We start from the raw sequence: 27,491 nt of genomic DNA on the forward strand, positions 1-27,491 counted from the left end.
TTCACATGAGTTGTTGTGACGAGATTTTGGACCAGTTTCTCTAGAACAAAGTGTAAAATCAACTTCAATATATTCTGTCCGCTCATGGAAGACTAAGTTGGAGGCAATATGAATACTGGCTTAGTTATCACTCATCAGCTACATAGCCCCAGAATCTGGAAACCAACTTCTTCTAAGATGCTCTTTAGTAAAATAAGCTCACATGTAGTGTGAGCCATGGCCTGATACTCACTAAACACACGGTTGAGCCACCACAATTTATTTCTTACTTTTTCTAGACACAAAGTTACCACCAACAAAAACAAAATACATGGTTGTGGATCTTCTATCAGAAGGTGACCTAACCCAATCTGCATTTTTATATAACATAAATGTGATCTTGATCCCGATATAAGATACCTCTCCCAAGTGCTCTTTTGAGATATCTCAAGATATGAATGACTGCATCCTAGTGACTTATTCTAGGAGAATCAAGAAACTGGTTTACATCACTTTTTTTTTTTATAATAAAAGAAAATATATTTAGGAAGAGAATGTACAATTGAAGCAAGGATACTTAATCCTCCAAAAAATAAAATAAAAATAAAAGAAAACTCAAAAACAGAAAAATAAATAAATAAATAAATAAATAAAAGCAAAACCAAAAAAGGCAAAAATAAAAAACTGCAATAATCAGCCAAGAAATCCCCTCTTTAAAACCTTCCCATCATAGTTCACTGAACACCTCAAATTAGCCAATTCCATCTAAACCCTCTTCACCTTGGACTTGCCACCATCAACAAATCAGACTTCATTACCTCCTTGATCAATTAACCTGAGGCCCAACTCATCCAACAACCTCTGAGTATCAATATCCTTCTTAGGACATTTGTCTTGAACAAAAGTAGGCAGAACTCAGTAATTTTTTTATCATCCCTATTAACCTCATCTTCAGACAGATTAATATCTTCTAAACCTTCTAAAGGAGGAGGTGGCCGTATGATAGATCTCCAAGTTGACCAATAGAAGAATTGAAGGAATATCTAGACCTCCTCCCCCCACGCCCCTCTGGAATCACCATGTAGTAAGGAAGCATTCCATTTAACTAATGTAGAGGCTAGTGAAACATGACGACTAAGAAGATGAACCATGACAAGTTTGGCAACTGGGGAGAATGTGTCACAAGAATCCAAATCGCACACCTAAGTATATCCTCAGCAATAAGGCGGACCTTCAAACGAGCAATGGAAGCATTTGGATTGACTTTCATGCTATACTAGGAAGAGGTACCAGTATGTTAGATGCCTTGATCATCGTAACCAATAATCACAATATCATTCACAAGCACAATAAACAGACCAAAAGCAGTATAATGATAACAATATACACAGCGCACCGCTAGACACCAATTCAAGTATTATGACATTAAATCAACCAACCATATTTTAAGGACCATGCAAGGATTTCTTGAGTCAACATACTAATTCTAAACCCTCCTACGCAATAGGGCCAGGCAATTGCTCCATATAAGGCTCCTCCTGAGGACCACCATGTACTAAGGCATCCTTCACATCTAACTGATGCAAATACCAATGACATGAGGTAAGTTTGGTGACCGAATAGAATGTGTCACAATAACCCAAACCATAGATCTGAGTATGTCTCGAAACAACAAGGCAGCCGGCAGTGGCAATGTGGCACTCCCAGTTCCCACTTCCAGATCCAGATCCAGTCTTCCCCTTTGGCTTCCACCTTCCATCCCTAGTTCCCAGTTCCGACTTCACACTTCCCACTTTGGCACTTCTTCCCACTTCACACTTCGCATCACATGCAGCGGCAGCTGACAGTGGCAGTGTGGCACTCCCAGTTCCCATAAATAATGTTAATTTAATTCGGTTAACCGAATTAACCGAAAGTTCAGTTCGGTTGGTTCGGTTATGAGGATGGTTAACCGAAAAAAAATTTGGTCAATTAACCGAATTAGCCAAACCGACCGATTGCACACCCCTATCTCTAGCCATGAGATCATCATAATTTTTACAATTATGTTCCCTACTCTTGTAACATTTACAACATTATTCTTTAGGTCTACGTCTACAATAATGTCTACCCCATTCTTATGTTTTTCCTTTCCCATCACCATAGTTTCAAATACTGACTTTTCAATTTCTCTAGATTTCTCTCCTATGCCCTTAGTTTATGTTAAATTTTGTTATGAACATTATCTCTACACTTTTATAGGAAGGGTCATATGTTCCAAGTTGCTAACTAACTGTAGTCTCTAAAGGAACTTCTTTATCCACCTACATTCAGAATGGTGTAGACCCTCACATGTTTGACATCATATCCAAACGCCAGCACAATGTGTCACTTTGGGACAACAACCAGGCAAAGGAAAATTGATCTTAAAAAAACTCATCTCTACAACAAAAATTGACGGTAATCAAAGCCCTAAAACCTCAAACAAAAGATTTTCCATTTACGAATCTAAAATGGTAACAAGTTAACTATCCACTCAATTAAGGTTCCCAGAGTATAAGTAAATTCTTGACAACATATTTGGCATATAAATTGTACAAAAAATTGTCAAGATCACTCCACATAAATGCAACACTCAATGCACAAGGATTCACATCATCTCGAGGATGTGGAGGGTATGACATACACAGCCTTACCTCCACCTTTGGAGAGACTATTTTTGGGACTTGAAGCATGTCCTTTAGGTTTAAAATGCAGAAGAACGTATGTTTATGCAATTGCATTGCAATGTTAGAAGGACTTAATTTTGACCATTGTGTGGAGACATTTTGCCAATGGGTGAGTGTCAACCCAGTGGCAAGGCCAGTAATACTTTACCCACTTTAAATGGACTAGAATGGAGGAACACATCTTTTAGAATGACAGGGTAGGTTCTTAAGCATTACTCACCCGTCTGCCACTGGAAACACCAACTCCCATCCGAAAAACTCGTCCAGATATGATACATTGGTCATATTATTGTAGTCCAAACAAACTCATTTTTTGCAATGGAAAACAAATAGAAATCAAAGCTCTAAAATATAAATTAATAGATTTTCTATTTAGTAATGTGAAGAGTTAAGTTGATTATTTACTTGATAGGAGTTCCTGGAGCATAGAGTGGATTCTTGACAACATATTCGACATATAGGTTGTAAATATACTTCAGAGATTCCCGCAGATCACCAGTCCTAGGATGAGTGACCAAGATGAGCTGACAAAAAATGTTGTACAGCAATGCCATCAGAATTGTACAGCAATAAAAGATACTAGGGTCTTATATACTTTACATAGCGACTTTAATCACGTGATCAAGTAAATATAGAAACATTGACAATATAAAGAAACCAACATGATCTTAAATTCATGAAATAAAGGCAACAAAATTAATTTGAGAAAGATTTAGTGACACTAAAACAATGGAAAAAGTATCCATACTCCACAGAGGTTGGGCATTCTGTTCTGTCATTGCATAATGAACCATCATAGTTTTACCATTATGCAAGGATGAACAGATGTGATATCCAATCAGATATTCCCATTAAGACACATTGAAGGGATATGACTGCTACAAAGGCATCACTGCCAGTATGACTTGAGAGATCTTCTAGTTTCCCATTCAAGATGTATTTTCTCAGACAGTTAATATCTTTGCTAGTTAGTGGTGTTTGTGATGACCCTAAAAGAGACTTATTTGACCCTTGACTAAAATAAATAACTTTATCTTAAATGGTCTATTAAGAAAAAGTTATTCAAGTCATAAGTCATCCCAAAAAACATATCCTTGTTGACCTACCAGAGAGTAACAATAAAATTTAGGGAAGCTTTGGTACTTGTTGAGCTGGTAAAGTATGAATTGAGTTTAGGACTAAAAGCCCCTAAACCTTGAACACAGGCAATCATCTGGTTTTTATCCTAAACATTTTATTTTGCCAATTGAGTCATTGCACTTGACAAATCATATCAGTGCTACCCCTACCATTGAGAGTGGTTCTGAAAATGTTAAAAGGCACTGTTATATTAACTGATATGATGCCTCATTCTGATGGTGCAGCTAAGTGTAGCTCATTTTTTTTAGAAAAATTATACATAAGCTAAACAAATTGCAAAATTTGAAATCAAGTAAATTTTATTTTCAAAAATGTTAAAGTTAATGTTAAATCTTTCTTATTTTCTAGACCTAAACACAAGCTAAAGAGCTAAATCTGAATTCAAGTAAATTAAATGTTGTTCTAGATCCTAGTGCCTTTGATGTTAAATCTTTCTTATTTTCTAGACCAAAACACATAAGCTAAAGAGCTAAACCTGAATTCAAGTAAATTAAATGTTCTTTTACATCCTAGTGCCTTTTTTCAAAAAATCTTAAGATTTCACTCATACCAGTAAATCAGATCATAACACGAGTTATGAATTTATGATTATGGCTTGTCACAAAATCAAAATAAGGTACTAAATAAGAAAGTCTATCTTTGCAGGGCAACATCTGTGTGATTTATCAAATGTAACAACTTGATTAGGAAAATAAAATCTTGGAATAAAATCCAGAACAATGTCAAGTTCAAGAATTCTAGAGGCTACTGATCATAGAATATAGACATCAAGCACTACAAGAATGAGTCTGATCTTTAGTAAATCAAGCCAGACAGAAGTTCAATTTTTCACAAAAAGTTATGTCAATCTAGGGTATATTAATGGAACAAAAAAATTAGCAAGGTAAAAGGATGTGCATGGAGAATGAGAATTCCTCTAGACAATACATAAGAAAAATAAATAAAGTAAACAAAAAAGAGTCAAACACAATAAGAAGCTATAAAAGCAGGCTAACAAAGTTACAAAGCCAACCAATCACACAAAATATCATAGAAAACCACAGTACCAAAACACGCAATATACTAAACTCACATTAAAGCCAAAAAAAAATCTTATCCCAAATCAAATCAATTGATGAAGCACAATCTCAAAAAATCTGAGCATTTTCTCCAGCCAAAGCACCATAAAACAGCAAACTGCACATCATCACAAGATTCTCACATTCCTTAGCTAACTGAAGCCTCTCAAATCAGTCAAGAAAGTCTCCAAAGAGCTAGACATAACCAACACTCCAACCAACCAGTCAATCTAGGGTCGATGTGAACCATTAAATGAAAGCCTTTTGTAATTTTAAACCATAGTTTCAAATAACAACCACAACCATTACCTAATGTTACTAACAGTTTTTTGGGTTTCTGATACCATTACACACCACAAAATCGGTGAGAAGAAAAATCATGGCCATAGCGGCCGTCACAAACTCCAACTGTTACATAAAGGCTGCTACAGTTGTTATGTAATCGCTAGAGGACTGTTATGCCAAAAAAATTTTATTTTATCTTTTACTTTTTCTTCTCACTTTTGTTTTTCCCCCCTTTCGTAAATTATTCTCAATATACCATGTAGAAAGGGGAGGAAAAGATTATAATGAGGATAATAATGATACAAAATTTACTATTTTTTTAAAATGCTCACAAAAGATGCATTAATTAACAATTTGAAAATACTAACTTGTTAGGAAAATATTTTATTTTGATAATAAGAGCAATTTGATATTTATGTTCTATATTTTTCAACTTCAATATTCTTTTCATTTCTAGTTATTGTATATTTGTATTATTTGTATGTCTTACGTAGTTATGTGTAATATATTAATGGAGTGTATAATGTGTTTTGTCTTATGAATTAACTTATCACACATAAGAATTTTTCACGCGTATGAACAATGAGAAAGTAAAAATGCGCACACGCGCGCGCGCATGTATTTTTTTTTTTTTCTGTCAATGGTGGTTTAAAACAAATGTGGATCTCTTGTCCTTACCAAACAACTCAGTAAAACTAAAGGATCCAAAACACACTAAAACTCTTTCTAAGAAAAAGCTTAAACATGAAAATACACTAATATAAACAAGGTTGTGCATGCTTAAAAAAAATTCACAGCCATTACATCCACTTTCCTGTTATGTAACATACACTATGCCTGCTTCTCGGTACACCTGTTACGTTACACTACCCGCTATTGCGATTTAAAACCATGTTTTAAACCCAAAAAAAATTTCTGTTCATTTCAAGCTACTATCATGCTTCTACTTCTCTGTCTCCAAGTTGTCCTAGTTACTTCCAAGTACTCAAAGTACAATTTAAAAAAAAAAAAAACTCTCAGCACATTGCTTGCTTGAAACTGCTTCCAAGTTTTATATTAGTACTGGAAATTTTACAATCCAAAACTGATTTTGATCAAGGTATGCCAGCCCAAAAGTGCGCCAAGACAACAAAATGAGATACTAAAGATGACAGTATCAAAATATAAAATAAAATTGGATTTTCTGGACCCAAAGCATCCACATGTCTAGTCCATTTCTCTACCTTTTACATCCCTAGCTAGTTCCTAATATGCTTTCTTTCCATTTAATCTTTGTTATTTTTTTCTGGAGAACTTGTTGCTTATATTTATGATCACTATCAAGTGAGTACTCCAGTTCAAAAAAGTTTCCAGTGTAACAATTAAGCTCAAGAAAGTTTTCAGAGGAAAATTTTCAGGCTAAATATCAGAAGTTTACAGGGAAAACTTGAAAAAATTTTGGGCTAAATATCTCTCCATGCAAATCTTAATGGTGGTATTTAGTACTCATGTTTAATCAGTTGGCTTTTGTCAAACTTGGAAGTACCCTAGCAAAAAATTGGATTCAATAAGAGAAAAGAGGATGGCAGTATGGCACTTAGTTGTTCACTTGTTCTTTCATGGCTGACAGGAAAATTTTCAATTTTCAGGTTTCAGGAGGCACAAACTTAGTGTTGCGCATTCAGAGTTCTCTGCTCAGAAATCTTCTTCTATTTCATCAGAAGAGGGGGTTCTCATATGTATAATGGAGCAGTCAAAGATATTTTGGTCTGCGAAATTGGAATATCCCTAGATTAGAACCTTTAGAGTTCCTGGGGTACTTATTGCTTAGGCTTTAAAGTGCCTCAGTACTTACGGAATAACCTTTAGAGTGACTAGGTACTTATTGCTTATGAGATGGTTATCACCTCGTTGAGTCATCTCTAATTCTCTAATGAGAAATGTCTTCACCAGTGGAACCTAGTCTGCGTGAATCCAAGATGGAGGTGAAGCATCAAGCGGGAGGCATCTCTTCAAAGCCTTTGAAGCATTGTTTTCTTGAGATCCTACAATGACCTGGTCAAAACAAGAATGGAGTACATCGGCTGAATTTCAATGACTCAATCTCTAGGAACCTGTTTGATGTACTAGATGATGCACATGTCAAAAGGGATATACGTAAGTTGATGGTTTTTGATAGGCTTTCATACAAATTAAAAATACATCTAAGATGTACCAAAACGACACAAATCATGGACACAATATGACGCCAATACAACAAGTTTCAAAAAACTAGTATATGTCACAGGAGGTTTTCCAATTTTTAAAAAAATACATATTAGGCATATTTACAATTGATTTTTCCCTTTTAGAAGTAAACTAATGAAGTAAAATAAATGCACAATGAATTTTATAGGCATTATAACATTATAAAAATAATTTTATCTAATTCATTGCTTGGAATATATTTCATAATTTGACACTACACATCCAATGTAATTATTCTCTCTCACTTAACATAAGTCTTTGTATATCAAAAACAAAAACAAAACAAAACAAAAAAAACTGATTAAACTACAGATTTACTGTCATTATACAATGTTTTGGAATTATTTGAAAATTGAAAATTGAAAATATTTGTGATAGGTATGATTAATCCAGAAACAACAAAATTATAATGGATAGACTTGGAATGTTCTGTATGTTCAATGAAAATAGGAGGATACGGTCCCGGAATTTCAAGGATATACAATTTGTCAAATTTTGTGTCAATCACTATCAATGATCTGATAAAAAAAAAGTTCAAACAATAATATGCTCATGCATCATCTTCACAATTGGAATAGGCCTTTTTTCTTCCCTCTATAAACATAGTTTGGGCATTTAGATATCAGGTCAGATATTTATTACCATTTTTGTTTCTGAAAAATAACAATGAAATATTTTTCTAATAGAAAATGAAATTAAGTTAATATACAAATAGGTAAAAAAAAAATCCTCCCACCCCCAAGGGTTGATTTAAGTTGACATTAGTGAGCTGCAAGGCTTCTTGGTAATAAGAGGTCTTTGGTTTGATTCTGCATGGGTACTCTTTGATTTATCAAAAGGAAGCTATGGAGCCAGTCACGTCCTTCCCCAGTTTGGTGCCGCGTGGGGTGGTTCGAAGGACTCATCTAGGTTGGAATTTTGGGTTATCAAAATGGAAAAAAAAAAAAAAAAAAAAAGGATTCGCCCAAAAATTAGAAAAGTGTAAAGAAACAAAACAGACAAGAAATCTAGCAAACATTGTCATCCAATCTCTTTGAAAATCATAGATAGCACCTAAAACGCACAAAACAGAAAACCATAACCAGCAAGCCTCGAGTCCTATTAGGGAGGGGATAAGCTGCATGAATAAGTAGTCACATAATGACCAAGGAAATTGCAAACATTTCTGTCAAGCCAAATCACCTATAAAGTAGCCAAAACTACACAACACCACAATCTCTCCTAGCTTTCTTCTCACCTTCACCTTGTTCCAATATATGGCTCCATCCTCTCAAATGCATCTGGCCAAATATTTTGATAGGCTCCTTGGACCTTTGCTTACAACACGCATGGGAGAGACATTAGAACCTAGCTTCTTCTATAAATTATAGGGATCGTAAAGGAGTTGGAAAGGGTGATAAACATGTTGAGTTACAAAGATTATTAGTTGTAGTTGTGGTAGTAAAATAAGAATTTCATTAATGGAATAAGAATATACAGCTAGGGGATTTTAGGAAGAAGAGTTTGATTAAAGAAATTTTGACAAGGTACTCCCTCAACATTATTCTTATTCAAGAAACAAAGTTGGAAATGATAGACTTTTTTTTTTTGGGGGGGAGGGGGGGGGGGGGGGGAGGTGTTATCAAGTTAATTTGGGATGGTTATTGTAGGGATTGGGTTTTTTAACCTTCCAAGGGTGCATCATAGGTTTTATTTGTTATGTGGGACACTCGTTCTATCTACAAAGTGGACAGTTCGGTGGGGTTTTTTCCCTTTCTGTTTTGATTGAAGTGAGGGAGGGTCAGTGATGGATTTCCTCTATGTATGATCCTTCTAGACTCTTAGGAGTTTTTATTCACAAAAAAAAAAAAAAGTTTGAAATGATCGATGGGGAGTTATCAAGAGCTTTTGGGAAGGTCATTGTAGGGATTGGGTTTTTTACCTTCTAAGAGTGCATCAGGGGTTTTACTTGTTATGTAGGACACTAGTTCTATCTCCAAAGTGGATTGTTTGGTGGGCTCTTTTTCCCTTTCTGTTTTGATTGAAGTGAGAGGGAGGGCTAGTGATGGATTTCGTCTGTGTATGGTCCTTCTAAAGGAACTCTGAGGAGTTCTTTTTTTGGGATGAACTTTACTATGATTATGGTTTTTGTTCCCCTAGGTGGATTGTGTGCAATGACTTTAATGTGGTAAGGTTCCAAGGGGAGACAAAAGGGTGTGGTAGAGTCACAACTAGCATGCAGCATTTTGATTCTCTCATTAGGGAGTGCGGGTTAAGAGATCTCCCTTTGGGCAATGCTACCTTTGCTTGGTATATAGGGAGCTAGGTAGGTTGCTAGTAGGCTTGATAGGTTTTTGTTGGGAGGGTGAATTCTCACTCTAGATCTCTCTCTCTCTCTCTCTCTCTCTCTCTTCCTTTAACTATCTTTCTTTCTCTATTTCACTTCTCCCTCGTACTCGCAAAACCATAGAGAATCCTAGGGTTCTCTGTGTTGCCCAAACCAAAACCATGGATGCCAGACTTCCTCTCGAGGAGCTAAGTATGTTCTCTAACTCTCTCTCTTCTTCTCTTGTCTTCCTCTCTGATCTCTTGCCCCTACTCTTTCTTATTTATTTTCCTTTCATTTTTTTCATTTTATTTCACTTTTTCTCAAGACAAAAAGGGGGTATCTAAGGTAGGCCCAACTAGGATTTGGGTCTAGGTTAGGTTTGACTCAGGTTGAGTTTAGGCTTGGGTTAGGTTAGGTTTGGGTTAGTTGGTTCACAGTTCTAGGTTTTGGGTTAAGTTTTGGGTAGGGCTCAAGTTAGATTAGGCTTGGGCTAGGGCTTGAGCAGGTTTGGGCTGGGGTCAGCCTCAATTCTAGGCTGGATGGGTCTGGGTTAAGTTTTGGGCCTAGGTTAGATAGGAATACTAGGCTTAATTCAGGTTTAGGCTAGAGTTAGGATTTGGGTTGAGGGCTTAGTTTGGGACCCTAGGTTAAATTTTGGGCCCAAGTCAAGTTAGGGTTAAGTTAGGCCGGGGTTAGTTAAGGGGTCAGATTATTGGGTCGAGTTGACTCAGGTAGGGTAGTTTGACTAGGGTTCAGGTCAAGTTGACCTGGGTAAACAAATATGGTTGACTCGGGTTTGAGTCACTTTGACCCCAGTATTCGGGTATGGTTGACTCAAGTTTGGGTCACATTGACTTGAGTATTTGGTTAGTTTGATTCAGGTATTTGAGTAGTTTGACCCGGGTTCTTGGGTCACTTTGACTAAGGTACTCAGGTCACTTTGACCTAGGTATTTGGGTATAGGGATTTTGGCTTGATTTTCCATTCTGGATGGGGTATTTTGGGTTTATTCAATCAAATGCATGCTAAGGCAGTGTCCAAAAATACCTTTGAATTCATAACTGCAAAATCATTCTTCTGTTAAATCAATTTCAATTTTTTCAAATAGCAACTTTCCATTTCGAAATACAACAATTTGATTTGATCATGAAATTTACTCACTCATGCAATAGACTCTATTTTTTCCATTCATTCTACAACATTTATTCAATCAAACGACCCACAATTATCAAAATAGCTAGAACAAATTTATGCATACATCAAAATGAGAGTTAAGTACTTACCTCAAAAACTCTTCTTTTCCTCCTCCTTCACTACCTCTGCTAGACAATTGCACAAGGCTTACTAATTGCCTCTCCTCACTACACTCTTCTTTTGAATACTAAAAGCTCTCTCCCTCAAAAACCTACCCAAAAGAAAGCCTCCCCAATATCTTCTCCAACCTCTATTTATAGGCAAGTTGGGCAAGGAGACTAGTTTTCTAAGAACTAAAAACTATGGCTGGCCATGGGAACCAAATGTATGGGGATTTGGCCATGGTTGGCCATGGGGAACAAAAACCTAGGGACCCTGCTGTGATTTAATTTAGAGTCCACAAGGGGCCCTGGATTATCCCAAGCCCAGATTGAGCTTCAATCAAAAAGGAAAGGCCCATAGTGGGCCTTAAAACAAAAATTGGCCTATATTGGGCTGCAATCAAAATAATGAAAAGGCCAACTACAGGCTTTAAACAAAAATCAGCCCACACTAGGCTGCCACTTCGAAAGAAGATCCACGGTGGACCTTAAATCACCAAATTGGCACAAGTTGGGCTGCAATAAAAGCAAAAAAAAAGGGCAGCCCGGGGAAGGGGCAGACTACAATGGGTCTATAATACGCAGTCTTACCTTGCATTTTTGCAAGAGACTGTTTCCACGTCTCGAACCTGTGATCTCCAGGTCACACGGTGACAACCATACCATTGCACTTAAGCAAGCAATGGACCCAAATCACAACATGGTCCAAATTGGGCTGCAATCTTTAAAGTGAAATGCCTCAACTTTGAAACTGACTTTGAAACATGTTATGTATGCAGGTGAATGCAGGTGGAGGGGATTTCGCCCAAGCAGCCCAAGAATGAAGCTCAAAGCTTTTCATTTTACATTGTTTCTTTTTTGTTTTTGATGTTATACTTGCAATGCAAAAACGATGAATGGAACTAACATTTTGTCATTCAAACCTCAGTGTATGGATGCTTAGGACGGTGAGAATGAGAGAGCCAAACACATATGAGAGCCCACTTAGGCAAATACCTTAGAAGGCACCTAAAACCTTAAAAAGAACTAAAATAGTACCATTTAGCAGGGCTACTAGGACTTGGGTCTCTTTCATGGGCGGGACATCAAGTATTTACTTCAAAAGAAAACAATTTTGAAAACTCAAGATTTTTCAAGACTTAAACAAACAAAAAAGTTTCGCCACGTAATGGCTGGACAAAATAAGGTATCTACAAACAGGACACTAGATAAGCACGCCTAGGTGAGAGTGATTATGCCCCCTTCCAACCATCAAGTCTCTTAGCCACTCTCTCCGTTATGGGTTCCAAAAATTCACACATCAAAGATTGGCCCCCAACAGGATCCTTAGATAACTTAGAGACCACTCTAATATACCACACCCCACAATAGAAGTTCACTTCCTCCCTAACTTGATCAACAAGCACATTAATATTCACTAATCCACTTTTTCCTATATTTATTTTAAGCCCTAAATTTCTCTCAAGAACTTTAAAGATACCCAAGATACAAATAAGAGATGAGTTGTGATCTTTTGAAAAAGAAAATGGTATCATCTGCAAACTGAAGATGAGAGACCACCAACTCCCTCTCTCCCCACTTCCAACCCTCTCACCATCCCCCTAATCACCATTATACTTAACGCATTGACTACTAAGACGAACAAGAACGGGGAAGCAAGATCCCCCCCATCTAATGCCTCTCGAAGCCTTGAACCAGGACTTAGGTTCCCCATTCACTACTATCGAAAACCACACATTAGACAAGCAACCCCCTATCCACCTGCGCCAATGCTCACCAAAACCCTTTCTCACAAAAATTTTATCCAAAAAACTCCAAATAATTATATTGTAGGCCTCCTCAAAAATCTAATTTAAAAATAAAATCTCAAAATTAAGCCTCACTTCTTCCTCCTATGAATATGCTCCACTGCCTCATTAGCCACCAAAATAGCATCCACAACCACAAAAGCATTCTAAGTCATAGAAATAGCACTTAACCTATTAGCTAGAAGTTTGGTGATGATCTATAAACACTAGAGACTAGACTAATAGGTCTAAAGTCCAATATCTTAATGAATCTAGATTTCTTAGACATGAGGGTAATAAAAAAAGAATTAATGCTCTTACTCAGCCTCCCATTCCCATAAATTCATCAAAAACTTTAACCAAGTCATCCTTAATAGCATCCCAAAAGTAATAAAAGAAAGACAAATTAACCATCCAAACCTAGAGCCTTATCCATGTCCATCCCAAAAACTAACCCACCCCCCCCCCTCCCCTCCTCCTCCTCCTCCTCCTTAAATGGTCTCTCTAAACAAAGCATCTGATCTGTAGAAATGGGATTCCACTGTAATCCCTCAACCACCAACTCAAGCCTCCTCCTCATAATAGAGATTTTCAAAGAAATTAGAGATCTCATAAGCAATCCTATTAGGATCATTGATAATAGTCTCTCTCTCTCTCTCTCTCTCTCTCCCCCCCCCCCCCCCAAAAAGTCCCTACCGAAATGTCTCCTCATCTTAAAATTAACAAGCCTATGGAAGAAACCAATATTACAATTACCTTCCCTGACCCATTTGAATTTTGTTTTTTGCCTCTAGTTTCTCAATTCATTAAAAATCACCTCTTCCAGCTCATTCTTCAAAGAGATCCCTTTAGCTCCTTATTTTTCAAGACATTTGTCTCCTTTTTATCCAACAATTCCAACACACCTAGGAATCTGGATTTTCTAACTCTAACATCACCAAACACCTCCTTATTCCAAGATTTTAGCTTTTCCTTAAGATGTTTCAACTTCCTCATAAGCCTAAAACCTTCCTGACCCCTCCCTATATCCTCTCCCCAAGCACTTCTCACTAATGGCTTAAACAAAGCATGATCCAATGACACATTCTCAAGCCTAAAAGGAGTGGGACCCCAAGCGGGCCAAGCTACCCTACTAGATTCTAACAGAGTGGGAAAGTGATCATATGTAGGTCTTGAAAGAATAGTTCGGGTGAGATTAGACAATTCATCCTCTCAGTCACTACAAAATAGGAATTTATCCAGTACAGCCCTAGCACCCCTCCCACCCCCCCCGGGGCTAGGGGCCCACTACCTACCAAAGGGAACAAAACCAAAAACAAAATAAAGTTCATCACAAAACACACTCCTAAAAGTAGGCCTAGATGGACCATACACTGAGGAAACCTACCACTAACCCCCCCCCCCCCTTCCCCCAGTTTTCACTTCGACAAGAACCGAAAGGAAAAAGAAACCCACTAAACTATCCACTTTAGAAATAGACCAAGACTCCCACGTGATAAGAACACCCTCGGAAGCACCATGAGATGGTAAGAAGTCCCACTCCTTGCACTGACCATCCAAATACTCTTAATGATCCCTTGATCAATCATCTCTCGCTTAGTTTCTTGAATCAACACAATGTCCAAAGAGTGCTTAGACAACACTTCCTTTATTCTTCTTTCCCTAATACCCCTTAATCCTCTTACATTCCAGCTGATAATCTTCATAATTTAGCTCACTTGCCACCCTTCCCAATGCCCTTACCTCCCTCATAATTAATAGAAGAAAAGAGATTTTTTCATTCTTTCTAAGTTTCTTTTTCTTTCTCTCATATTTTCTGGGGCTCATACCTAAACTCGCCTCCTTTCCTAAGGTATCCACTAGTTGCCCAAATCTTCTAGGAGTTTCTAAAAGTCTTGTAAGTCTCTCTCACCTTCCTCATAACTAAGCCCACAGTCCTCTCCCCTACAAGGACCTCCCTTTTGGCATAAAGCTTTAGAAACAAGAGCAGTCTGAGTGGGAAGGGGAAGAATACCATTACTAGTTTTAGAGGAACAAGGCTCCCCAAAAGAAGCATCTTTTTCTTAAGGAAAAAATATCCCCACCCCAACTCTTTGACATCCAAAGAAATAGAATTTAAATTATCAGCAAGAGGAGACTCAAGCTCAGGGTTGGACAGAAAAGAACCCTTTTCATTTAAGGCAATCAAATGGTCTGAAAAACTATTAACAAAATCACGATTCCGATGTTGACCTTCTACCTCTATTTGCTGCGAGGCTTTACCTCTAATATCGTTCTGTCCCGATCCATTGAAATCAGCATTTCCAAACTCTCCTAATAGATGAAATGTATAGCACACCTTTGCAAGATTGAACTCAGCTCTTATCTGATCAACTAAAAGTTCCTTCTCAAATTTGCAAATGCTGCTCAAATCATCCTCCTTGTCATACATAGAATCAAATTATGTTTCCTCTTAGTCTTCTGATTCTCCTTAGAACTGATTTTTTTGGAGGAGGTTGAATATTCAAATTATGATTACATTCCTCCAGATCAGTCCAAGAGTTTTTGATAGACTGTGAGCCTTCTTCCCTACAATGAGAGGTACCACCAATCTCTAAACAATTTTCGTATAGCTCATCTTCCTTTTTGTTTGTTACATCCTTCTGCCCAGCATTACAGATCAGCCTGTCAAGACCCTGCTTGCCTCCCTCTCCATCCTCAGGTCTGGTAATACTCATGTTGTCAGCTGAAAGACACCTGCCAGCCTCATTCGGGGTAGAGACCCTCATTTTCTCAACCCACATTAATTTTTACTTACTAGACCCGTCTGACATGGAAACTATGCCCACTCATTTTCAACCTTTTAAACCAATTTTGATTTAGAGATTCTGAAAAATCCCTTACAGCTGTAATGCTCCTCATAAAAGGGACTGAATCTAAATCCCTGTAATTCCAGCCGTTGGTGTTCAACTCCATTGTAACATTCTTCACTAGAGCATCCCTGATAACATCAGCAAAAGAGGGGCATGCTGGAGGTTCGTCCAGCCTCCTGCCTGTTTCCCCTTCTCTACGTATTTTCTGCAACCCACAATCTAGGGATCTTAGCTCCACCTTGAAACTAGATTCTTCAGTCTTGCTCATTTTTGACAATTCCAGCAAAGGTGCAAGAAAGGATTTCCAACCCTTGCACTTTTCCCCTTCTGGAATTCTAATTCAGCCACCTCCCTCCACTGCTCTCCTTCTTCAGCAGGATAAAATTACCCATCACATTAGAAAGAGGCCTGAAGTTGATTGGCCCTCCCTTTCTCTGAAATGGGTTGAACTCCTCTACCCATCTCTACTCCTTCCCGCCCTTCGCATATAACTCTCAACTCCCATCACCTTTTTCACCCATATAAAGTCTTCTTTCTTCAGCCCAATGAAGGAAGTAAACCACCCAGCATATACAGTGATACCAAATGTTGAAGGGTCTACTCGAATCAGGATGAACACTTTACTATCAATCCTAACCGCAGAAAACTCTACCATCTCTGCACCCCAAGCCTCAAATTGACTAACATCTGCGAAAGAAGGAAGAGAAGGGGGCTCTGGGGTGAAGCAAGAAGGATACAGGATAATATAGAAACTAAGGCTGCGGTTACTCCTCTTGTATGATCCTGAAGAGCCAAGGAGAACTTGTCAAATGGAGACGTAGGCGACTGAAGAGAGTTTGTTTCATGTATTATCGTTCAAATCTTGGCTATGGTATCTTGGACAATGAAAAATAGGTTCCGCAAGGGTCATGACCTATCTGTGAGTCAGGGAAGAAGTTCCGATTAAGGCTAGGTTGGTTTTGAAATGTTAACGATTTGCAGAACTTGCAATTGGTTAGGGTTAGGGATCAGGTTTCAGGGGAGAAAGGCCAAGGTTGCTCATTGTAGGTCTCGTCACAGGCCCCCATCATTGTTGCTCTTAGAAGGTGTATAATGTCGTGACGACCAAACAACTCTCAAGTCAATCGCAGATCATCATTGCCTGCAGTAGCTTGAGTCACTCACTCACAGACCAACGTTGCTGTAGTCACTCAAGTCACTCTGACTACCTTTATGGCCTTTCGATTTTTCATGACAATTCTAGTTCCAATAAGGGATTTTACCAATTTCTCTGCAGACTAATGATATTATTGACTTAATCAGATGCTGAGGGGACTTTGTGGATGGGGGGATTCTGTATCCATGGATCCACTACGGATTGAGAATGATGATAGAGATCCTTAAGAGCTCCTCCCATGATAGGGGTTGAAGTTAGTTAATGCCTTTGTCCAGGAGGCTAGGGTGAAGGTCTGACTTAGTTCTTATGATAAATAAAAAAAAGAGTTGCCAGGGAGTTGCAACTTGCAAAAATTGAATTCGTACATTAACTATGGGGGTAATCACTAGGCAGGTTATGGGTAAAGGAGGTAGTTTCTAGTCTTCAAGGAGGATCTTTAGTTGGAATGGGAGGAGTCTATGAGAATAAGTGCAAAGCAGTCTGCAAGATTATTACTGATTTTTTTTTAAAGGAAAAATAGAAGACATCTCATTAAAGGACGGTCCTTAAGATAGCCTTCAGGGTTCTCCTGAGATTGTTTTCTTACTGGAAACAATACTTCAGTCAGTTGAAAGGCCTCTTATTAGGCGTGTTTGGGAGGTGTGATCATGGTTTTAAATAACGGCCGCGACCATTATGTAACGCCGTTACGTAACGGTCTTTTTGGTTATTGATACCGTTACACACCGCGAAATCAGTGGGAAGAAAAATCACGGCCGCAGCGGCAGTTGCAAACCACAACCATTACGTAAAGGCCGCTACGGCCGTTACGTAACCGCTACAGGACTATTACACCGAAAAATTATTTTATTTTTTTACTTTTTCTTCACTTTTTCCCTCTCTTTCATATATCATTCTCAATATACCAAGTGGCAAGAGGGGGAAAATATTATAATGAGGATGACAACATTACAAAATTTACTATTTCTTTAAATACTCACAATAGATGCATTAATTAACAATTTGAAAATACTAACTTGTTAGGAAAATATTTTATTTTGATAATATTAGTAATGTGATATTTATGTTCTATACTTTTCAACTTCAACCTTCTTTCTTTTCTAGTTATTTTATATTTGTATTATTTGTATGTCTTATGTCTCTAATAGATTAAAGGAGCGTATAATGTATTTTTTTTTATTAATTAATTTAGCACACATAAGAATTTATCACAGATAAGAACAATGAGAAATATAAATACACACACGCGCGTAATTTTTCTATCAATGATGGTTTAAAACAAATGTAAACTTGTTGACCTTACCAAATAACTTAGTTACTTGAACTAAAGGATCCAAAATATACTAAAACTCTTTCTAAGAAGGGCTAAAAGCTTAAAACATGCAAGTACGCTAATATGCACAAGGTTGTGTGTGCTTCAAACAAAATCATGGTCGTTACACCCGCTTCCCATTATGTAACATCCACTACTCCTGCTTCCCATTACACCCGTTACCGTTACGTTACGTTACCCACTACCGCGATTTAAAACCATGGTATGAGCCGATGTGCATTTCCCGCCCTTCTTACTCCTAAGAAAGATGGAACATGGAGAATGCGTATTGACAGTAGAGCAATTAATAAGATCACTGTCAAGTATAGGTTTCCCATACTTAGGCTTGATGATATGCTTGATCAAATGGTTGGTTCCAAAATCTTTTCAAAGATTGATCTTAAAGTGGATACCACCAAATAAGAATAAGACCCGAAAATAAACGGAAGACTGCTTTCAAAGCCAAAGATGGCTTGTATAAGTGATTGGTGATGTCATTTGATCTAATTAATGCACCTAGCACATTCATGAGAGTAATGACCCAAATCATGAGACCTTTCATTGGGCATTTCCTCGTTGTCTATTTTGATGATATCCTGATTTATAGCCAAACAAGGAAGGAGCATCTTGTTCACTTGAGAAGAGTGCTTGAAGTGTTAAGAGAGCAAAAACTTTATGCAAACTTGAAGAAGTGTACTTTCATGACCTCACATGTAATCTTTTTAGGATTTGTTGTGACTTAAAGTGGAGTTTCTGTTGACCCTGAAAAGGTCAAGGTCATTCAAAATTGGCCTACTCCTAGGAACATTCACGAAGCAAGATGCTTCCATGGGTTAGCCACATTTTACTGAATGTTCATTAAGAATTTTAGTACCATCATGGCACTCATCACAAATTGTCCTAAGAAAGGTGAATTCATATGGCCTAAAGCTGCAACCAAAGCTTTCTTAGACGTAAAAGACATGATAACTAAAGCACCTATGCTACACCTTCCTAATTTTCATAAATTGTTTGAAGTTGCTTATGATGCCTCTGGCGAAGGCATAGGAGGAGTGCTTAGTCAAGAGGGTCATCCTGTTGCCTTCTTTAGTGAGAAATTGAATGTTGCAAAACAGTGTTCTTCCACATATGATGAAAAATTCTATGCTGTGGTACAATCTTTGAGGCACTGGAGACATTACTTGTTCCCACAAGTGTATGTACTCTTTTCTGACCACCAAGCCTTTAGATATTTGAGTACCCAAAAGAAATAAAATCATAGGCCTATAAAGTGGGTTGAATACATTCAGCAATTACACTTTTTTGCTCAAACACCGAGACGGTGTTGAAAACAAAGTTGTTGATGCCTTGAGCCGAGTTGTGGCCACTTTACAGACCTTAGAGGTGAGATTCATAGGCTTCAAAAGCATTAAGAGAGAATATTCCCAATGTCCTGATTTCTATGATATCTTTTCTGACTTGTTATAGGGACTTCCTAAATCTCATCCTAATTTTGTGATCTATGGTGGATTTCTATATGGATTTCTATTTAAAGGGACTAGGTTGTGCATACCCTCTACATCTCTACGTGACCAATTGATTTGGGAATTGCATGCAGGTAGTGTTGTAGGTTACTTTGGTAGAGATAAGACCATTGTCATGGTAGAGGATAGATTCTTTTGACCTAGCTTGAAAAGGGATGTTGCTAGAATTGTATCTCATTGTGGTACATGCCAAACTACAAAGGGTAGAAAGCCAAAGACTGGATTGTATACTCCTTTACCTGTACCTCATACGCCTTGGCAGGACATTAGTATAGACTTTGTTTTAGACTCCCTCGGACTTCTAGAGGGAATGATTCTGTGTTTGTTGTTGTGGATAGATTCTCTAAAATGTCACACTTTATTCCATGCAACAAGATACATGATGCATATAAAATTGCCACTATCTTTTTTAGGGAAGTCATAAGGCTACATGGTCTTCCCAAGACCATTGTTTATGATAGGAATGTGAAATTTGTGAGTTATTTCTGGAAAACCTTGAGGGCCATGTCAGGCACCAAGCTCCAGTTTTCTAGTGCCTACCACCCCCAAACTTATAGGCAAACTAAGGTAGTTAATAGGAGCTTGTGTGACCTATTCAAATGTCTAGTGGGTGAAAACATAAATTCGTGGGATTTGTATCTTCCTATAGCTAAATTTGCATTTAATAGTTCAGTGAATAGAACCAAAGATTGAGTCCTTTTCAGGTTGTCACTGGTTACCAACCTAGGAAGCCCATAGATCTCATCCCATTACCACCACAGGCTAGAGTAAGTAAGCAAGCTGATGCATTTGCAAAGCACATATATGATCTACACTTTGAAATAAGAATAAAAATTAACTTGAACAATGAGCATTATAAATCTATTGCTGACGTACATCGCTGGTTGCAAGAATTTTCAAAAGGTGATATGGTTATGATCAGTATTCGCCCCAAGCGAATTCCTGTAAGAAAGGTAAGAAAGTTGCATGCCAAAAAGATGAGACCTTTCAAAGTTTTAAGAAAAATTAGTTCTAATGCTTACATGCTTGATATTCCTATTAATTTTGGTATAAGCAATGTGTTTAATGTTGAAGATCTAGCCCCCTTTCTTGAGGCATCATCTTTTGTGGAGCCTTCCAATTCTAACATTGCAGGTAATCCTACTCCATTCTCCACTCCTCGTGAGCATGAAAACGCAAAGTTACCTTTGTCTCCACCTTTACCCATACCAAAGAAACTTGATGAGATTGAAGAGATCTTAGATGACGAGACAACATTCACACGAGCAGGATCATACCAAAAGTTCTTGGTCAAGTGGAGAGGCAAACCACTTTCCGAGAGGAGTTAGATACTTAAATAGGACCTCCTTCGTTTCAACCAGGAGTCGTATTCAAAATACATCACTTCTCATTCTTCGGAGAAGAATTACTTGGGGCCCGGGAGAGATGATGGGGATCGACATGCTTTGACTATCTCCTTTGTCGATATGGTGACACGTGGACGAACTCCCGATGCCCACTATTATTCAAATTGTTTTGTAAGTACATATGGAATTACTTGAAGACTTTTGAAGATTTAGATATTTATTCTTGAATACTTTAGGTGCATGAAGATCCAAGTCAATATATTGAAGCAAGATCAAGTCAAAGACCCATGTGGGCCCCACATGATTTTATGCTCCATAGGCCACACAGTTTTGGCCTTCTTTTTGACACATGTTTGAGTCTCCAATTTTGAATTGTAATTGTGCAAGACAACTAAGCTTGAGTGTGTGTCTAGTAAGTTGGAATTCTTTGTTTTTTAGTAAGTATTAATTGTGTTAGGATTTAATGTGAGTGTTTAGTGCTTTGTCCCCCCATGCTTGTGTGAGAGTTGTAAGAGTGTTTAATGTTTTGTCTCCCATACTAGTCTTTATATCCTTCTCATTGTAAGAACTCAAGAAGGAAGCCTTTGTCTTGAATATTAAAAGAAAACTCCATTGTTGAAGCTTAAAGCTTTGTCCAATCTTTTGATTGCATAGTGCGAGGTTACACCGTTCTCTCCGGAGATCAAGCGGTGAGAGACCACTCTATCCAACACCACCATTATCCCCTCCTTCCCCTCTAAACACCCACACGGTCTCTTCCTCTACACAACCACACCCACTTTCATCTTAATGTTTCATCAATTGATTGAAGGACTTTCGGTTTGGTCTAAGCTCATATTGAACAACATCAAGTCATCCAATGATTTTCTTGGGTAAGTTCATTACTTCTCTTAAGCTCTTGCTTGATTGTGAATGTTTGCTTAAAGCCCAGCAGCCCTTATTAAAGTAGCCCACTTGAATCCCTAAATTTCATTAAAATCCCGTGTATGTTCAGGCGACTGAAGGCATAGGTTCAGGCGACTGAACTGCGACTGCCTGTTCTGAAATACAATTTCTAAAATCTTCAGGCGACTAAGGCCTGAGCTCAGGCGACCGAAGACCACCTGAACCCTTAGTTTTCAATATTATCAACACTTTCTAATATCAATCGTAAGAATATTGATTTGTTAATGTAGAACTTGCATTCTTGAATTTTGAAAATTGAGAAGAGCATCTTTCCGCATAAACTTGATTCCTTGATAAAGGAACACTTGGGACTTAATTTTTGGATAAAATCATACACTTTTTCAAAACTCTTACAACATGTGAATCGTCGCATAATTTATAATGTTTATATTTGGTTGATTGAATTCTTGAATTAAAGTGTTCACGTATATGTGCTTGCTTGAGGATTGACCTAGGCCAACCATATCCGTCATACATCACTTGGGCAAGTGTGTTTTTCAGTTACCTTCTTTTCTATTCTTACTTTGTGACCAAAGACAAATATACATATTCTTCTTATCTCCTTAATGACAGTACTGGTGTTTCTAGGGATTTTCAGCTTTCCTTGCTCCCAAGCTTGTTGAATTCCTATTGCTATTCTTAAAGTGGGGATGTTAGGGTTTGATGTTTGAATAGTTATGGGGTTTTTGCTTGTAAATCTTTCAATTCACATCCAACCCCGATTTCTCATCCTTTTCCTATTGTTAATCAAGTGTGGAAAGCTAAAACTCCTTCAAAGGTTTAGGCTTTGTCTGGACAGCAATCTTAGTAGAGTTAACACCAACTATTTGCTGCAGATTATAAGGCCATATATGACTCTTTACCTAATGCATACATTATGTTTTATGCTAGAAGCAAGGACCATGCTCATTAATTTCTCCACTGCAGTGGCTTCATGTTTATGTAACAAACCTTTTGGAATGTTGGGAGAGTGTTGGGTTTGTCATCATTGTTTGTAGGCTTTCTTGTTCATTGGTTTTAGAGGTTTTGAGAGGCAAAAAAAAATTATAAAAAAAAAAACACTTTTTGACAAAATGCAATTTTAGCTATGGGTGGCTGGAAAGAAATTCTCACATCTTCAGAAATCATGCTTACTGCTTTTACTCTTGAATTGATATGGAATGGAATTGTTTATTTGGCATCCATGTGGGTTTTTAACAGAGATAATTTTGAAAAATATAAGGGGGCAAGAAAAGATGCAAAAAGGGCCGTTAGTGAAGTTAAGTATAGATCATTTAATAGTTTGTATGATAGATTAGGTACAAAAGAAGGGGAAAGAGATATATTTAAACTTGCTAAAGCTAGAGAAAGGAAGAATAAGGACTTAAGAAATGTAAAATGTATAAAAAGTGAGGATGATATTGTCTTGGTTAAGGACGAAGATATTAAAAAAAGATGGCGAAGTTACCTTAGTAAGTTGTTTAACGAAAACCAAATAGAAGACTTAGACCTAGAATTGTCAAATGAGGAAAAGACTAAAATATAAGATTTATTCGCAAAATTAGAGTTAACGAAGTTAAGTTTGCACTAAAAAAGATGAAAAATGGGAAAGCTATGGGATCAGATAACATCCCAATTGAAGTTTGGAAATGCTTGGGTGATAACGGAATTATATGGTTAACTAATTTATTTAATACAATTGTAAAAACTAAGAAAATGCCAGATGAATGGAGGAAAAGCACTTTAATACCTATATACAAAAATAAAGGAAATATTCAAAATTGTAATAACTATCGTGAAATTAAACTTATGAGTCATACGATGAAACTATAGGAAAGAGTAGTTGAACAAAGATTAAGGTTAGAAATGAAGATCTCAGAAAATCATTTTGGTTTTATGCCTGGGAGATCTACCACAGAAACTATTTATCTTTTAAGAAGATTAATGGAAACGTTTAGGGAAAAGAAGAGGGACTTGCATATGATATTTATTGACCTTGAGAAAGCATATGATAGGATACCTAGAGAAGTTCTATGGTGGGTTTTAGAAAAAAAGGGTGTTTGTTGTAGGTATATCGATGTCATTAAGGATATGTACGATGGAGTAATGACTAGTGTAAGGACTATAGATGGAGAAACTAGAGAATTTCCAATTACCATAGGTGTACATCAAGGATCTACTTTGAGTCCTTATCTTTTTGCTTTAGCGATGGACCAATTGACTAAGAGTATTCAAAAGGAAGTTTCATGGTGTATGTCGTTTGCAAATGATATTGCATTAATTGACGAAACTAGGGACGGAGTAGAGGCTAAATTAGAATTATGGAGAGAAGCTTTGGAATCTAGAGGCTTTAGGATAAGTAGAAATAAAACAGAATATATGAAATGTAATTTTAGTAATGATAGGAGGAATATTTGAGACAAAATTAAACTTGATGATGAAGAAATAAATAGCACTTGTAGATTTCGATACCTTAGATCTATTATGCAAGCTAAAGGAGAAATTGAAGATGATGTAATGCATAGAGTTAAAGCAGATTGGGTAAAATGGAGAAGTGCTTCAAGTGTGCTATGTGATCGTAGAATACCCTTAAAATTGAAAGGGAAGTTTTATAGGACAGCTATAAGACCAGCTATGCTATATGGATCGGAATGTTGGGCGACGAAGAAACATAATATCCAAAAAGTAAAAGTTACCAAGATGAGAATGCTTAGATGGATGAGTGGTATAACAATGAAAGATAAATTAAGGAATGAACATATTCGTGGTAAGTTAGGTGTATCTCGTATAGAAGATAAGATAAGGGAGGGACGACTCAGATAGTATAGACACTTGCAGCGTAGGCCTTATAGTGCACCTGTGAGGAAGAGTGACTTAATTACTCTGGGGGGCAGTAGAAGGGGTAGGGGTAGACCTAAAATAACTTAAGAAGAGATAGTGAGTAAGGATTTAATATCCTTGAATCTATCAAAAGAAATGGTCAATGATTGTATAAATTGGCGGAAAAGGATTCATATAGCCGACCCCACTTAGTGGGACTAAGGCTTGGTTTTGTTGTTTTGTTGTTGTGGGTTTTCTCCATAAGGTGTTCCAGCAGCATGGACTTTTTTGAATATGCAGCGTGATTGGCAACTTTATTTGCTTAATTTTGTTTTTTCTCTTGCATTAAGCAAATTTTTGTTTTCCTTTTTCCTCTATTTTACTAAAGATTTTTTGTCCTCATGCAAATATCTCGCTTAATAAATTTCTTGTTCTATAAAAAAAACACACATGCATGCTATGTGTGAGTACATCTATACATATTTTACACAAATATGTTCATATATTGGATGCTTTTGAGATGCTCTAAACCTATGAAACCTTAGCTAAGCACTTTTCCACTCGCACCCTAATCGTACTCCTACCCCTGCTACCAATTCATCCAATGCTTACATGTGTTAATTTTGAGGCAAATATAATAAAAAACAGCAGGAACAATTACAACACTGACCTTCATCCATGAAACTAAATTTGTTTGTACTTCGTATTTGAATGAGAACTGTGAAATGAACACCCCTGGCCAGGTAATTGTGGCACTAATCCTACTCCCACCCCTGCCCCCAGTTCATCCAATAGTTGCATGTGAAAATTCAGAGACAAATATAATAAGAAACAGCAAGAAAATTTAGAGCACTGACCTTTATCCCAGATGGACTTTCCATGAAACTAAGTTTGTATGTATTAGTACGAAAACTGTGAAATGAACAACCCTGGCCCGGTAATTGAGGCACCCCAAGGTTACCTTTCTCCACACTGCACAAAAATAATAATACTATAAGCATAATAAACATAGAACCCACAAATACTGCAAAAAACCTCTGCATCAACAACAAGTGTAGGTCATTTGTTATCATTAGGTATATAGCTTCAATAATTAGTCGCTAGAGCAAGAAATGGATTTGCCAAGAATTAGACACAAAAACAATACAGTAATAACCACCATCATATTGTATGCACTACAATCAAAAACCTCTCTAAGAACTATGTATCTATTTGACAAATAAATATTAATTAATCTAAAAAATAAGTAAATTTTACTTGACTAGATGTCGATCAATTTATTAAAGCATCATTCAGGCATTCCCAAAAGAAAAAACCAGTTTATGGCTCTTATAAAAGCAGACTCAATATCTCACACTTTAGATAGCATCTTATATGAGTCTATTGTGATTTTTCCCGCATTTAGTAAGTTTCATCACTTATTTTGTGAATTTCAGAAAAGAAAAACGTCTAAAATTTTAGTTATCAGGTTTAGCAAAGACTCCATATCTTTTATCCGTACAATAAGCACGTTCGCGTTGCCTAACGACTCCATCAACGCTAACAAAATTTACACTTTAAACAACTATGAATTTCGTTAATTTCATTTCCATTGCACCTCCAAACACTCTTAATAACAGCTCTGATTTGAATAAAATATTTGACGAAGAAAGATACCTAGTCGGGTCCATCTTGGCTGTTAAGGATTTAAGAGAGAAAAGCAAACCAAACATGAGCTTGTGATCTTGTTGACCATCGAGGGTCCTGAGAGGGCGATTCCATTCCCTGTAAAGCAGGCACACGCCATTCCTGTTGAACACATACATCATGTGGGCATTGTTTCCCGACGCTGTTGGTGCTGGTGGCGACGGACTAATCTCTGATCCACCGAAGAACTGCATCCCTGTCGATTTTCGAATGCACACAGATCAACAACTGGGATGAAAATTGGACTCTCAAACCTCGAAGCACAACAATTGAAGAGCAGCAGCAGGTGATCTACTGATCAATCAGCCAATCATCAATAAGGAAAAGCCTTCCAGAAGAATTCGTAGGAGTGGTCGGAGACGGATCGGCAACTGCGAAGAAGGGCTTCAGCTCTTGAGTAAGGCTGGGCCCGACTAAGCAACTGTAAAATTAGGACTTTGAAAATATTAACAAATTTAGCGTTAACTAATCAAATATTACACTTTATTTTTTAAAAAATAATAATAAAGAAAGCTGCGTACTTTTACTGCTAATTCAATATTATTTTTAATTTTGTAAAATATTTGTAGAAATAATAAATCATGTTTTTGCACAAATTTTATCCATCTTTCAATGTTTTGTTTGTGCAAAAAATAGGGTTCGTTTTGGTATCCCTCTAAAAAATTATCAAAATGAAAATTAAAAATGAAAGATTAAATAAATAAATAAATAACATATTTAGTTAATAATTGCAATGTCAAAATAGATTAAATTAAAAATTAAAATTTTCACCTTTAAATATAATAAAATTATAAAATAATATAAATTAAAATATTATAACAAAAATAAATATTATTATAATTATTTTACTTGATTCTTATATTTTTAAACTTTACTTTACAATAACAATTTTATCGTACATGATAATTAAAAAAAAATTGATAATATAAATAAATATATTTTTAATTAAAATAAAAATAAAAAAGTAAAAAATAATAATAATACTAAACAAGTCCTTGTATTTTGAGTTAGCCTGCCAAGACGCTTGTAATAACTTAAAAATAAAAACAAAACCTAACATTCATTTTTGAAATATGGTTGAAAATT

General features: G+C 36.8%; 1 protein-coding gene across 4 annotated transcripts in view; it reads right to left on the bottom strand.

Annotated features, from left to right (window-relative positions):
- Positions 1–26,850, bottom strand: part of LOC131146285 (uncharacterized) — a 33,135-nt gene extending 6,285 nt beyond the window's left edge. For 3 of the 4 annotated variants that reach the window (XR_009134294.1, XM_058095764.1, XM_058095763.1), the window contains exons 1-3: positions 26,376–26,850; positions 25,577–25,691; positions 3,093–3,211 (exon numbers count right to left, since the gene is read on the bottom strand). Coding sequence is in view for 3 of the 4 variants with exons in the window: in XM_058095764.1 (XP_057951747.1) it covers positions 3,093–3,211; positions 25,577–25,691; positions 26,376–26,599 (458 nt within the window). In the remaining variant the exon portion in view is untranslated. The remainder of the gene's footprint in view (positions 1–3,092; positions 3,212–25,576; positions 25,692–26,375) is intronic. The other variant, XM_058095766.1, reaches the window with a different exon arrangement.
- Positions 26,851–27,491: the final 641 nt, after the last annotated feature.

This window comes from Malania oleifera, chromosome 13, assembly GCF_029873635.1.
Source record: "Malania oleifera isolate guangnan ecotype guangnan chromosome 13, ASM2987363v1, whole genome shotgun sequence".
NCBI classification, from domain to species: Eukaryota; Viridiplantae; Streptophyta; class Magnoliopsida; order Santalales; family Ximeniaceae; genus Malania; species Malania oleifera.